This window comes from Panthera onca, chromosome A1, assembly GCF_046562875.1.
Source record: "Panthera onca isolate mPanOnc1 chromosome A1, mPanOnc1 haplotype 2, whole genome shotgun sequence".
Classification (NCBI taxonomy): Eukaryota; Metazoa; Chordata; class Mammalia; order Carnivora; family Felidae; genus Panthera; species Panthera onca.
In genome coordinates, this window is record NC_138339.1 from 129,914,208 (window position 1) to 129,927,117 (window position 12,910).

General features: G+C 51.5%; 1 protein-coding gene across 1 annotated transcript; it reads left to right on the forward strand.

Moving 5' to 3' along the window:
- The first annotated feature begins 4,500 nt into the window (after positions 1 to 4,500).
- On the forward strand, positions 4,501 to 11,810 carry IRF1 (interferon regulatory factor 1). The gene is made up of 10 exons (XM_060636205.2): positions 4,501 to 4,768; positions 5,829 to 5,920; positions 7,233 to 7,332; positions 8,148 to 8,324; positions 8,440 to 8,489; positions 8,597 to 8,729; positions 8,915 to 9,037; positions 9,460 to 9,509; positions 10,390 to 10,525; positions 10,830 to 11,810. The coding sequence occupies exons 2-10, from the start codon at positions 5,834 to 5,836 to the stop codon at positions 10,940 to 10,942; spliced, it is 969 nt and encodes a 322-aa protein (XP_060492188.1). The 5' UTR covers positions 4,501 to 4,768; positions 5,829 to 5,833; the 3' UTR covers positions 10,943 to 11,810.
- The last annotated feature ends 1,100 nt before the right edge of the window (positions 11,811 to 12,910 follow it).

The window sequence follows — 12,910 nt, forward strand, 5'->3', positions numbered from 1 at the left end:
AGTTTAGGACTGCCTGCCTCCCAGGTTTGCTGTGAAAATAGAGATGATAGCTGAAAGAGATTCTGAGCATCTCAGAAAGGCCTCCCTTTGCATCTGGAAGGCTGGAATGGAAGGCATGCTTGAGGTTCATTTGCTTTGGGGACTCTGGCTTTCTCCCTGGGTAGCATGCCCCACTGGGGCCCTGGATTCCCCTAGTCTCAAAAACCTGGCTAAAGCCTGACTGGGTCTGACCGGGTCCTGAGCTTTAGAACTAACTGGAACAACCCCCCTTCCTTACCCCCTCCGCCCCAGGGGGTGAACATTGTGTTTCTGAGAGCCTAAGGGAGGGGGCTAGGGACAGGATTGGTCAAGGGGAAGAGCCTCCTACAGGGGTAATCTTGCCGCCTCCGCCTCTGTCGCTATTGCAGAAATCACCTCAAAGGAGGCCCTGCCAGCCTAGAAAATTCCAGGGCCTAATACAGTGAAATTTACCCTTATTAAGTAATGGTATAGATGGGAGGCATTCTGTGAGACCAGAGCTAACCCCCAGCTAACACCATGTGCAGGTGTGAGGAACCTATTCAGGTCACTTGCAGAAAAATGCAGACTTGGTTTCCTAAAGGTGGTAAGTGCAGGAAAGGCAACAGGAAAGTTAAGGGCCAGGGGATTCTGAGGAGGGGAAGGACTTTCGTTTGGTAGCTTTGGTAGTACTTCATAGAGGACCAGATATTTGCTCTGAGCCTTAAAATGGAGACTGACACTGAAGTGTGTTAGGTAGGGAGGGGAAGGGGGAGAAATGAGATGGAGGAGGGAGGAGAGAGTGTTGTCAAATATCAGAGTAAGAGAGAGATGAGGAGCAAATGGAAGAAGCAGAGACATGAGAAAACTACAGAATAGAAATGCAGTGAAAAGTTCATGCATTATTGTTAATACGTGTCATTTGACTAATGTTTTACAATTTAGAAAGTTTGATAGTATATCTAATTTCCTCTTCATAATAATTGCACATGGACAGAGTGTCTCTTTTTTGTTTTTTAAGTTTACATTTTTGAGACAGAGCATGCTCGAGTAGGAGAGGGGCAGAGAGAGAGGAAGAGAATCCCAAGCAGGCTCTGCGCTGTCAGCAAGGAGCCTGATGAGTGGCTCTGTCCCCCAAACCATGAGATCATGACTAGAACTGAAATCGAGAGTCAGTCCCTTAAGGAACTGAGCCACCCAGGTGCCCCAGAGTATCTTTTTTACAGATGAGAAACCTGAGGCCCAAAGAGGGATGGTAACTTACCTAGGGTCACACCAGTGACAAAAGCACAGGAACCCAGGCTTTCAGACCCAAATCCTATATTCTTCCCACTGACCTCTTGTTACTGCCAAGGATAGGAGAGCTGTGGGAGATAAGGCTGGAATGGGACCCCTGGGAACAGAGTGAGCAGCGACTCGAATGTGGGGCTGAAGAGTCTGGGGAAGCTCAGAAGCTCCTGGTGGACATGAATGTTGGGAGGTCAACAAAATTAGGGGGATCATTGTAGTGCAGAGTCGCCTAGAGGGGCAGGCCTGACAGGGAGGGAGACCCAAGGGGAAGCTGTGGTAACAACTGTCTGGTCCTGGAATGTGAAAACACATAGATGCAGGGAAGGAAGACCCAGAGGACCAGGTGAGGCAAAGAGGAGAGGAGGACAGGAAAGACTTCTGGGAAGGAGCTAGAATTAAGAAGAGAGAAAGCTGCTGGGGGCAGTGTAGAAATGGGAGGCCAAGAGTTCTGTTTGTGTATTGTTAATCTGTGGTGGACTGGATTGTAGTGGAGTGTCCAGAAGGTTGTATTTGGAGGTCACCTGCCCAGAGGGGATGGCTGGAATGACAGAAGATGAGTATTTTGAGTCAAAGAGGAGAAAAGGGCTAGCCCTGAATTACTAGGAAAAACCTAGGGAAGACTCTGTTTTGCTTAGCATCATAGGGAATGTGTGATACATTTTAGAATGGTACTCAAAGAGTAGTTACAACAAAAACTTGGGGTACTTAAATGGTATAGTTTTACTTCACTGATTTGTAGTATAGCACCCGCAATCATGATAAGCAGATTCTTACAGGCTTCAAGATAAAATAAAAGTTAAAAAAAAAAGTCAAAGAGCCCTTCAAAGATGTAAAGGACAATTTCATCAGTAAATTCTAAACACTGAGGAATTTCTCCTAAGCAAAAAAATTATTGATGTGGGCAGAGATTTAATTATACAGTGTTGTTTGTATTAGGAAAATATGGAGGGGCACCTGTGGAGCTCATTCTGTTGAGTGTCCAACTCTTAATTTCGGCTCAGATCATGATCTCATGGTTCATGACTTTGAGCCCTGCATTAGGCTCCATGCTGACCATGCAGAGCCTGCTTAGGATTTTCTCTCTCTCTCTCTCAAAATGAATAAAATTTTAAAAGTTAAAAAAAAGGAAAAAATGGAAATAACCTAAATGTCCTCTATTAGGAGATTAATGGATAGATTTTTATTTATCCTTATTAGAAAATAATATATACCCACTACAAATTATATTGCAGAAGTACATTTCATGACATGGAAAGATATAGATCCACATACACCTGATTATCTCTGAATTAAAATAAAATTGTTTTAAAGCACTTTTTACAGTTTCCTAATACCTTTAAAAGGGTCATATTGGTAAATTTCAGACACAACATGAGATGCAAACTTCCTTTCCCTAATCTCATTTTGAATTTTCCAGTGGCCATATCAGGTTCTTAGGGACAGGACAAGCATCTGCACAGAAAACAGACTTCACATGTCAGGAGCCACTTGCTTTCAGCTCTTCTTGTTCAGCTCTTGATCTCTGTAGTGGGTTCCCACTCCATCTGTCACTTAAAGCACCACAACCCTTCTTCCCCTTCCTCAGCTTCAGCATCTTCCATTTTTCCATTTTGCTTAATACCCAGCTAGGCTCATTCTTCCGAGCTCCTTCTGCCTCTTTGCCTCTCCCACCTGCTGCACCCACCACTATCTGGGAGATGGCTCTGACCCATTCTTATTGGTCTCTTGGGAACCAAGCTTGGTGTTAGTCACAGCATGAGATTCTGGTGCACCAGAATTGGATCAAGCCAACCTTTCCTCTGTAGGAGGGAGGCAGGAGAGTGACTGATGGGTGCAATACTACATCAATGTCTATTTATAGCTTGCGCCACTGCAACTGGGTGCTGCTGTGGAGGGGGAGCTGGGTGAGAGTGACACAACTAGCCCTGACAGGACAAGCAATTTACTTCTGAGTCAGCAGCTTTGGGGAGGTGAAGGAAGGAATCTGCTGGGCCAGAGTTCTGGATGGAAAACTCAGCTCAGCCTCTAGGAGTACAAGTGGGGCAAGGTCTACTTGAAAGCACAAGAGTTAAGAAGCTGCCTTTCCCAAGGGACTGGACCTGGGCTCCCCAACTCTTTGGCCAGATCATGGCTTTGGCCATCTCTAAGCAATTCCACGTCCCCCCACCCCCCCCTCCCCACCCCTGCCTAGAACCTGTCTAGGCCAAGTGGAGACAACATCAATGCTACTACTAAGGAGCTCCCATGTAAGGGCCATGTGAGACTGTGGAGGTGGCCGAAGGCAGGAGTGCAAGGAGGAAAAGGCTCCCTGAGCCCTTCTCCAAATCAGCAGTCCGAGTTTCTCTGAAACACTTCTTTATCCTAAGGTCAGCTGTAGGGCAGTCCCAAGGATGTAGACCCAGAACAGGGAGAGGTGCCTGTCACAGTTAGGTTCTGGGTAGGGACCTCAAAAGCAGCATCTGCTGCCCAGGTGGGGGGCATGGTGCTTTACAGACATCATTTCTATGTCACCGTAAACCAGCAAAATAGGGTTTCTTGTTATTTTCTAGTTGAGGAGATTGAGGTTTCCAGCTGTGCCAACAGCAGCAGCCACACGGATTTCCTCTCCTTCGGTGGCCCCAGGCAGCACCCCAGGCAGAGTAGGCTTTCCCTTAATTCCCCAAGGCTGGTGAGTGACCAGGACGTGGGTCACCCCTCAAGAAGGCGTAGTATGAGGGCCGAAACCCTTCCTTCATTAGCAGGCTTGAGGAACCAGGCTAGTTTACGGGGATTCAGTCCCAGTGTGTCCACTCTGAAGAGGACGGCAGGTGTCCGGGTGACCTCCTCACCTGCTTTCAAAAGATAGACGTTCTCAGGGAGAGGAGGGTGAGGAGATGGCCACAGGAGCCAGCAGTCTGGAAGAATGCGGAGTGAGGGGAGCAACTGCGGGCCGGGGGCGTTCGGCTTTCCTGGACAGCTTTCTCCCGGGCGAACCGGTGTGTGTGGGGGTGGGGGGGGGTGGGGGGAGTGGGAGCGGACAGGGCGGGCCCGCGGTCGCCCCAGGGCGGCGGCGCCGGGCCGGAGGGGGTGGGGAGGAGCAGCCGCCCTGTACTTCCCCTTAGCCGCTAGCTCTACAACAGCCTGATTTCCCCGAAATGATGGGGCGGCGCTGGCCAATAGGCGTCCTCGCGGCTCTTTAGGAGGCGGGGCTGGGCTTGGGTTGGGGGAATCCCGCTAAGTGTTTAGATTTCTCGCCGGCGCCGCTGCCCCGGCAGAGCGCGCCACTCCTTCGTCGAGGCAGGACGTGCGTCCAAGCCCGACCGAGCAGAGGCCAGTGGGAGCAGTGCCAAGCCAAAGCCAGCCGAGCCCAACGGCCCCTCGACCCGGGCATCCTCTGCCTTCCCGCCGCTCCCCTCCGGAATTGCGCTCCCCGCGCCGGCACAGCTGCCCCAGCCCCGCCGGGACCTTCGGGCGCCGCTGCTGGATCGCGCCCGTTGCAGAGGTGAGCCCGCCTTCGCTACGGGGGGGGGAACCGGTGGCGTCGAACAAAGACGCGCGGGGCTCCAGGAAGTGGGGGCCGGCAACCCCAGCCGGGAGAGTCGCGGGCACGCAGCGTTGCCTGGCCCCCGCGCGGGCTCGTGAGGGCGCTGGAGGAGCGGCGAGCGGCAGCGCGGGGAGGGCGGGCCGCGGCGTGGACCGCCCACGAGCCGAGGTTGCCGGCGCCCGGCCGCTGTCGCAGATCTGTGTGCGCGGAGCCGCCGGGGCCTCTGGGTGGCTCGGTAGGTTTGTCGCGCGCATCCACGAGCGCTGCTGGGGACTGGAGTGTACGTCCGCGCGTGGGCGCCCTGTGCTCCCCACGCGGGCTTTTGGCGGTCCCAGCTCCGCACCCGGGCCTCAGATTTTAGGCTGTACGTGCAGGTGTTGGGGGGCTGGGGCTTGCTGCCCTGGTTGGCTGGCAGACCTGCTGGGGCTACGGGAAGAGGCGCCACAGGTGTTCCTTCGGCTTCTTCGCGGAGGCGGGGAGCCAGGCAGGAGGGGCAGAGGCTTCCCGGCCTCTGCACTGTGGCTGTCTGAGAGCGCGTAGAATAGATGGGATGGGGGTTGGGGGTAGAATGCTAGGTGACTGCTTGCCATTAGGGAAGGTGCACAGCTAGTGGCAGCAACTCTAGTAGGGAAATTTCTTGGCGTCAACCAAAAGAAGCCTCTCCCTTCCACAAGGATTTGAATTTGAGGAGGAAAGTCTTGGTATTAAGATATCTTTGTATTTTATCTGTTTTTCCTGCACATAAATCCTGAAACTATCACTTGCATGCCTGTCTTCTCCCAAGTGTTTAGAGGAATGTGGGGGAAGGGGCTGAAGTGTTTTTGCCCAAGACGCTGAAAATATTTGGAGGGCAGTTTTATTCCAGTGAAAGCCCCCTCCCCTGTGATTGTGGTGCCTGGTGCTTGGCTCAAGGCTGGGGAAAGTAACTGGCTGACCTGGGGGTGGGGAGATTGGGCAGGGTAGTGCCTCGGGGCTGCTCAGCAGACTCCAAACAGGAGCCTCTGTTTTCTCTTTACAGCCAACATGCCCATCACTCGGATGCGCATGAGACCCTGGCTAGAGATGCAGATTAATTCCAACCAAATCCCAGGGCTGATCTGGATTAATAAAGTGAGTGTAACTTTTTGGGTTTTTCTGCTACTATCTTAACACATGTTCTTTGGGGGACCAAAGCTTCAGATGCAGCTCAAAAAGGGAAGTGATGGGGAGGAGGCATATGTGCTTCCCAGTCGGTCCTGCATGCAGGGAGTATGCAAGGGCCAGTCTTGGGTCCCACTTGCCCGACTTGTGCCTTCCTCCCTTCTTTGATATGGACACGACAGACACCCACGTGAGGGCAATGATGGTTTCCAGCAGGAGGACTCTCAGCATCTGCAGAGCCATCTGGTCTCTTCTGAGACCCGTATAAACACCCAGCATTCTGCAGGGTTCCAGTCAGAGAGACAGGAGACAGAGAAGTGGGCACTGCTGGCAACAAGACGGCTGTTTCAGCAAGGGACCCAAGAATTAACCTTGCACCATTTGCCCAGGCCCAAAAAACCTCATGCTTGTGCACAAAGAGCAACACAGACTCTGCAGACTTAATAGTAATAATAAAAATAATGATGGCTCATGCTTATTGCACACTCCCTATAAGCGAGTGTGACACCACGCTAACAATGTGACTTACATTGTGTCCTTTAATCCTCACAGTAGCCCTGTGAAGTAGATACTATTAATATCTCCATTTTCAGATGAGGAAACTGAGGCACTGAGAGATAGATAATGAGATCATACAAAAAAGTGATAAAGCTAAGATTTGAATCCGAGAAGTCTGACTCAAAAATCTACACTGTTAACCACCAGTAATGATAACAGTGAGACTTAGTCCTTATATTTGTCACTGTGATTGCTCATTTCACAGAAGAGAAACCAGTGAGGGACCAAGAGGTACAGTGACAGTGCCAGGGTCACACACATAGTTAGCATCCAAGTCTGGCCCAGGGCTCCCTTAGGTATATGGCCAGGATCTGGTGGGCAGGAGCCAGTGGTTCCAGGTGTCCCAAGCAGCCCCTATCTAATGGATGGAGTTCTCACCTCCATGTTGGTGCTGAAAAGCACCAGAGAGCATCCTAAGGTGCTCTATATGGGTCCCAGCACATCTGTATCAGGCAGAGGGAGATCTCTGCTGAGCTGATGTTGCCACAGTTCTCAGAACCCAGAGCCCCTTCTGAGAGATCTAGAGTGGTAGAGTACTCTGTTTAAGCCATTCTCAGGATGGGTCAACCTAAACCAGATGTCAGGGTGAAAAGGGGAAGTCAGCCTTTTCCCAGACCAGGGTTGGTGGGGTTGTGGGGGGTGGTGCCGGGCAGACTCATGCTAAAAGCCTATGGCCTCTGAGCTGACACAGCCTTGTATATTTGTGTCTATGTGTGCCATTCAGGAGGAGATGATCTTCCAGATTCCATGGAAGCATGCTGCCAAGCATGGCTGGGACATCAACAAAGATGCCTGTCTGTTCCGAAGCTGGGCCATTCACACAGGTGTGTGCCCTGGTCTCCAGGCCTGGGGGGGCTGGGGCAGGGAGGAGACAAGGGGAGTCACTTCTGTTAACACAGAGGCCCTTCATTGGGGTCTCTGAATTCCCTGAGATGGGGTACAGAATTTGGGAGTGAGCACGGGGCTGACTTGTACTTTTGGGGAAAAAGTTCATCGTTTCAGCAAGTTCTTAAAGGAACTTGTGAAGTCAGTATCTTAGAAACTGTGGTTTCACAGAGTTTGTGGCTGGATTAAAGTTCTCCTTGGCAAAAGCAGTTGTGAACCTGGATAATGAAAGAGACCCAGGCCTTCCATTTTCTTGATGTTTACCAAGGTCCCGGCCAAAGGCCCATCTGGTTGGCAGCCTCCTTTTATCCTTGAGTGTTGGGGTTCTTGGTCCATCTCAGATCAGTCAGCACACTTATCAGTAACTGTTCTTTGATGCCTACTTTTTGCCCACTCCTGTGTTTAGAAATATCACATAAACCCTAGTCCCTACTCTCTGGCTGCTGACAGACCAAGCAGGGAGACTGGGCCTGGTCTAGGACCAATATAGCACTTTTGGACATATGGGCCCTCTAGTGCTTCTGGCTGGGTCCTTCAGGAAGGACCTGCAGGATGTGTTTGAGCCAAGCCTGGGCATTTGAGAGCCCCCAGGGCCTGCAGAGGGTCACCCAGGAATACCTGCTGTTTGGCCAGTTTGGATTTCTGGCAGCATGAGAGCTTAGGGGTACTGTCTCCTTCCTCCTTCCAGGCCAGGGGTCGGCTGAGGATCCCCACGTATGGCCCTGACAGTCCTCTTCACTCTTCTGCCCACTAGGCCGATACAAAGCAGGGGAAAAGGAGCCGGATCCCAAGACATGGAAGGCTAACTTTCGCTGTGCCATGAACTCCCTGCCAGACATTGAGGAAGTGAAGGACCAGAGCAGGAACAAAGGCAGCTCAGCTGTGCGGGTGTACCGGATGCTCCCACCCCTCACCAAGAACCAGAGGAAAGGTATCCGAGGGCTTTGGGTCATCAGACAGCTCTCAGGGAGGGTGGGAGGGAGGAAGAGGGGCAACTGGGGCTGGTATGCCTATACCAAGACTGACACAGCCTATCTGCCTCACAGAGAGAAAGTCCAAGTCCAGCCGAGATGCTAAGACCAAGGCCAAGAGGAAGGTGAGTGTGGTCCTAAGCTGCTAGTCTTTGGTCACCCGGGAGTCAGAGTGGACAATGGAAGAAGTGCCATAGCAAGCTTGGGCCTAAGCTTCTTTCTCCTGTTGCAGTCATGTGGTGACTCCAGTCCTGATACCTTCTCCGATGGACTCAGCAGCTCCACCCTGCCTGATGACCACAGCAGCTACACAGCTCAGGGCTACATTGGGCAGGACTTAGAGGTTGAGCGGGCCCTTACTCCAGGTGAGGTGGGCCCAATCTGGCAGGGGACCAAACAGGTCATTGGGATGGCTCCTTCTCTTGGCTATAGGATGCATTGTGCTTGTGGATGGTGGCCTATTGGAGCAGGATGCAGGGTTGGGGATGCTGGGTATCTTGCAAACTAAGAGAGCACACAGTTCTAACGTGTGGTTTCTGCTGTCCTTCAGCCCTGTCACCGTGTACCGTTAGTAGCACTCTCCCTGAATGGCACATCCCAGTGGATATTGTGCCAGACAGCACCAGTGACCTGTACAACTTCCAGGTGTCACCTATGCCCTCTACCTCTGAAGGTTTGTGCTTCTGGGGCCTGCTTGCCTGACTGTTTGGGTCCTGAGAAGGATGTCCTGAGGGCAGGAAGATGCTCAGAACTCCACCTGGCATTAACTTGCCTGTGCTGTGCTAGAGAAAAGAGGGAATGGGGGCCAGGGGCTGCATTTTGGTCTAACATTGCTAGTTTTCCTGGCTCTTCTGCAGCCCAGTCTCTGAGGGTGAGGAAGGAAGCAAGGGGGTGGGAAGAGGTGTGGCTTCAGGGTTTGGGAGGCTGAGTCACTAGGACAATGACCTGTTCTGGAATCTCCGTGGCAGGCAGATGTCTGCTGGGAGGTCAGTGTGTGGGGACATGTGAAGGGGCAGGGGGATCTGGCAGTGCTGGAATTGCTGGGGAAAGCCTGGCTGACTGCCAGCCAACCTCTCTGCTCTTCCCCAACCACAGCCACAACAGATGAGGACGAGGAAGGGAAATTAACTGAGGACATCATGAAGGTAAGGCCCATTCCACCCTGGGCACTCTTTTGAAGTGGCGGCTTCTAAGGAGAGAGAAAACCACTTAGAGCTCACAAATCGGAGGGTAGGCAGCTGCTACTGTGACCTGGTTGCCTCCATAGTCCTACAGGTGCCACATCCATGTGGCTGGGGACCACTGCCCTCCTTGGCTGGTGGGAAAGACACTGTGGAAGTGAGGATGGGAGGGAGGCCTGATTTCTGACAGGCTGTACTGGAGCAGGCTTTAGGGCCTCAAACAGCTCTGAGTCAGCTGTCATCAGCACTGGGTCCCTGGCCTGTGTCTTCCGCCCCAGCATGCCCCAGACCTGTTGCCCTGTTAGTTAGGGAAATGCACATCAGGTTTTAATAATCACCCTTTGGGATCTGTAATTTGATGGGGTTTTTCCTTTTTCTTTTTTTTAAAGCACATTATTTAAGCAGGTTTTTTTTCCCCCCTGCTTCAATTTTAAAAGTGAATATAAAAAGTTTTGCAGTAGTGTACCCAGGCTTTGTTTCATCAGCATAGACAACCTGAGACATAGCCATAGCTCTATCTCTAGCTTTTCTAGATCTCTTTTTCTTGAATCACTATGCTAATCATTGCTTTAAGCCACATTCTCAGTTGGTATGTCCTTACCCAGTTGAGAGGGAAAGTCTTAGAGATTCTGTGCCAGAGGGTAGATGTGGCAGTGTGAGTCCAGGGCAGACCCTCACCTCCCAGGTCCCTGTCCTGTCTTCATTCCATATCTGCATCCATCTGAGAATGTGAAAATGGCCAAGGGTATGATCCTGGCAGGGAAGCTTCAGCTCTCTGAAGGCAGGGCCACAGAATGAGTCTGCCCTGGAAGTAAGCCAATGGCATTTTGCTCCTTTGTCCCAGCTCTTGGAGCAGACAGGATGGCAGCCGACAAATGTGGATGGGAAGGGGTACCTGCTCAATGAACCCGGGGCCCAGCCCCCGTCTTTCTATGGAGATTTCAGCTGCAAGGAGGAGCCAGAAGTTGACCGCCCTGGGGGTAAGAAGTCTCTGGATCCACTAGATTTCTCAGAGAAGGGAGAACCATGCAGGGGGTGGGAGAGGGCTGGGCTGGGGAGCAGCAGAGGCAGAGCACCTTTCTTAAACTCTTCTTGGTACAGACAGCTTGTGAGTTGGCTGTTGCTCCCATGCACGCAGTTTGCTTAAAGATGAGGGGGGACCCTGTTGCTGTGGGTGGACGGTAGAGGCTGCTGTGTCTGGGCCTATGGGGATAGGGCTGGGGGGTGGGAGGAGAACACTGCACTCACCCTCCATCCTTATACAACTTTCTTCACATCTTCTAGGGTTTATTGGGCTGATAGCTTCCGATCTGAAGAACATGGACAACAGCTGGCTGGACAGCCTGTTGACCCCAGTCAGGCTGCCCTCCATCCAGGCCATTCCTTGTGCACCGTAGCTGGGCCCCGGTCCCCTCTTACTCCCCTGAGCAAGCAGGACCTGTCATCATGGTAGCTGTGATGCAAAGAAACAGGACTCCTATGGGCTCCTTGACATGGCAAAGTATGACCCCATTGCTGAGCAGGGATGGGGCCTCCCTCCTTGGGACAGTGGCCTCTTGGGGTCTGGCAGGCCGGGATCTGGGCTCATCTTGTGGGATAAAGCTGGCCCTGTCTCCTGGGAAGATGGGGTTCTGAGATTGATGTGTCAGGTGGAGGTCTCAGCTAGGAGTCAGTCTCCAGCTTTTCCCCCTAAGCCCAGCTGCCTGGAGAAGGTTCTGCTGTCACTGAGGTGGCCCGAGGGAACAGACCAACGACCTCAGAAAAGCACAGCACCAATCCCAGGGCTGGCTCTGCACTAAGAGACAATTGCACTAAGTGAATCCTATTCCCAAAGAACCCCCTCCCTTCCCAGCTGAGCCCTGGGGACTGTTCCAAAGCCAGTGAAATGTGAAGGAAAATGGGGCCCTGCAGGACAGTGCTCCCTCAGCCTCAGAGGAGCTCCACCCTGCTCGGGCTGAGGGGCTTGGGACAAAACTCGGCACTTTTTCTTGTGGACCTTGCCACGTTTCTGATCAGAGGTGTACACTAACGTTTCCCCCAAGCTCTCAGCCTTTGTTTATTTATATAGTGCCTTGCCCTGTGCCCACCTGCCCCCTCAGGCGGGCCCCAGCAGCCCTCAGCAGGCCCTGGGAGGGAAGTGTGAGTATCTTGGTGTGATTTTTAAAATTGGAAACGCCTTGTAATCACTAAGTCATGTGTGACCACATATGTACATGTATGTAAATATGTACATTTGTCTTTTTATAAAAAGTTCATTGTTTATAAGAGGTGTGGCCTTTTATTTAGATATAAATTGCAAATCATTTTACTTTTTGTAGAGATATTGTGATGGACTCATTCTTGGCATCCTGCCTGAACTTGACTTAGGGGTGAGCAGTGACATACACCAATGCAAAATCCTTTCAGTTATGTTCACAAAGAAGATGACAGGAAGAAGGGACAGTCATGGCAAAGGGACATGCTCATATAAATACATTCACTTGCCCTTGGCTTTATTGCCGGGCTGTGAGTTACTGGGGCTCCAAGGCCTGGGGAGTGTTAGGTTTTGAGTTCTGAGTAATGTGCCATATAGTATATGTCCTGGTAAACTCAAATGCAAGTGTACTCAGATGCTACTTCAGAAAGTTAACAGTTGGTAGGTATAGAACAGTCACGGACAGTCACAACAGACCCCAGCCCAGAACAGGATACCAAGGCCTGTTGTACTGGGCACTACCTGTCTAGTTTCTGCAGTGATGAAAATGTTCTCTCCCTGTACTGTCCGATATAGTAGGAAGTGGCAAAGTCACATGTGCCAACTGAGCAATGTGGCCAGTGCGATGAAGGAACTGAATTTTTTTTTTTTTTAATTTTTTTTTTTTAACGTTTATTTTATTTTTGAGACAGAGAGAGACAAAGCATGAATGGGGGAGGGTCAGAGAAAGGGAGACACAGAATCGGAAACAGGCTCCAGGCTCTGAGCGGTCAGCACAGAGCCCGACGCGGGGCTCGAACTCACGGACCGCGAGATCATGACCTGGGCCGAAGTCGGCCGCTTAACCGACTGAGCCACCCAGGTGCCCCGGAACTGAATTTTGAATTAGTTAAAACGTAAGTAGCCACATGTGGTTAGTGGCGACCTTATTGGACAGTACAGACAGATACTGGATTGGGGGCAGATCTGAGAGGGAGAGGCTGGAGTGGCTGGAGGACACTAGGGATGGACTTGGGGCCACTTACCTGCCAATTCAAGAGTATTTTACTATTTTGATGGCCAACAATAACTATCAGTGCTGAATACCAGCTGTGCAGTGTATTGTAAAACAGGTCGATGCACAAATGTGTTAGGAAGAGCTTGGATGACTACATGGAACACTTTTCCTTTC

Coding starts and splice junctions, on each gene's coding strand:
- IRF1 (XM_060636205.2), top strand. CDS start 5,834: ATGCCCATCACTCGGATGCGCATGAGACCCTGGCTAGAGATGCAGATT. Junction 9,038..9,459: donor TATGCCCTCTACCTCTGAAG/GTTTGTGCTTCT, acceptor CCCCAACCACAG/CCACAACAGATGAGGACGAG. Junction 10,526..10,829: donor AGAAGTTGACCGCCCTGGGG/GTAAGAAGTCTC, acceptor CACATCTTCTAG/GGTTTATTGGGCTGATAGCT.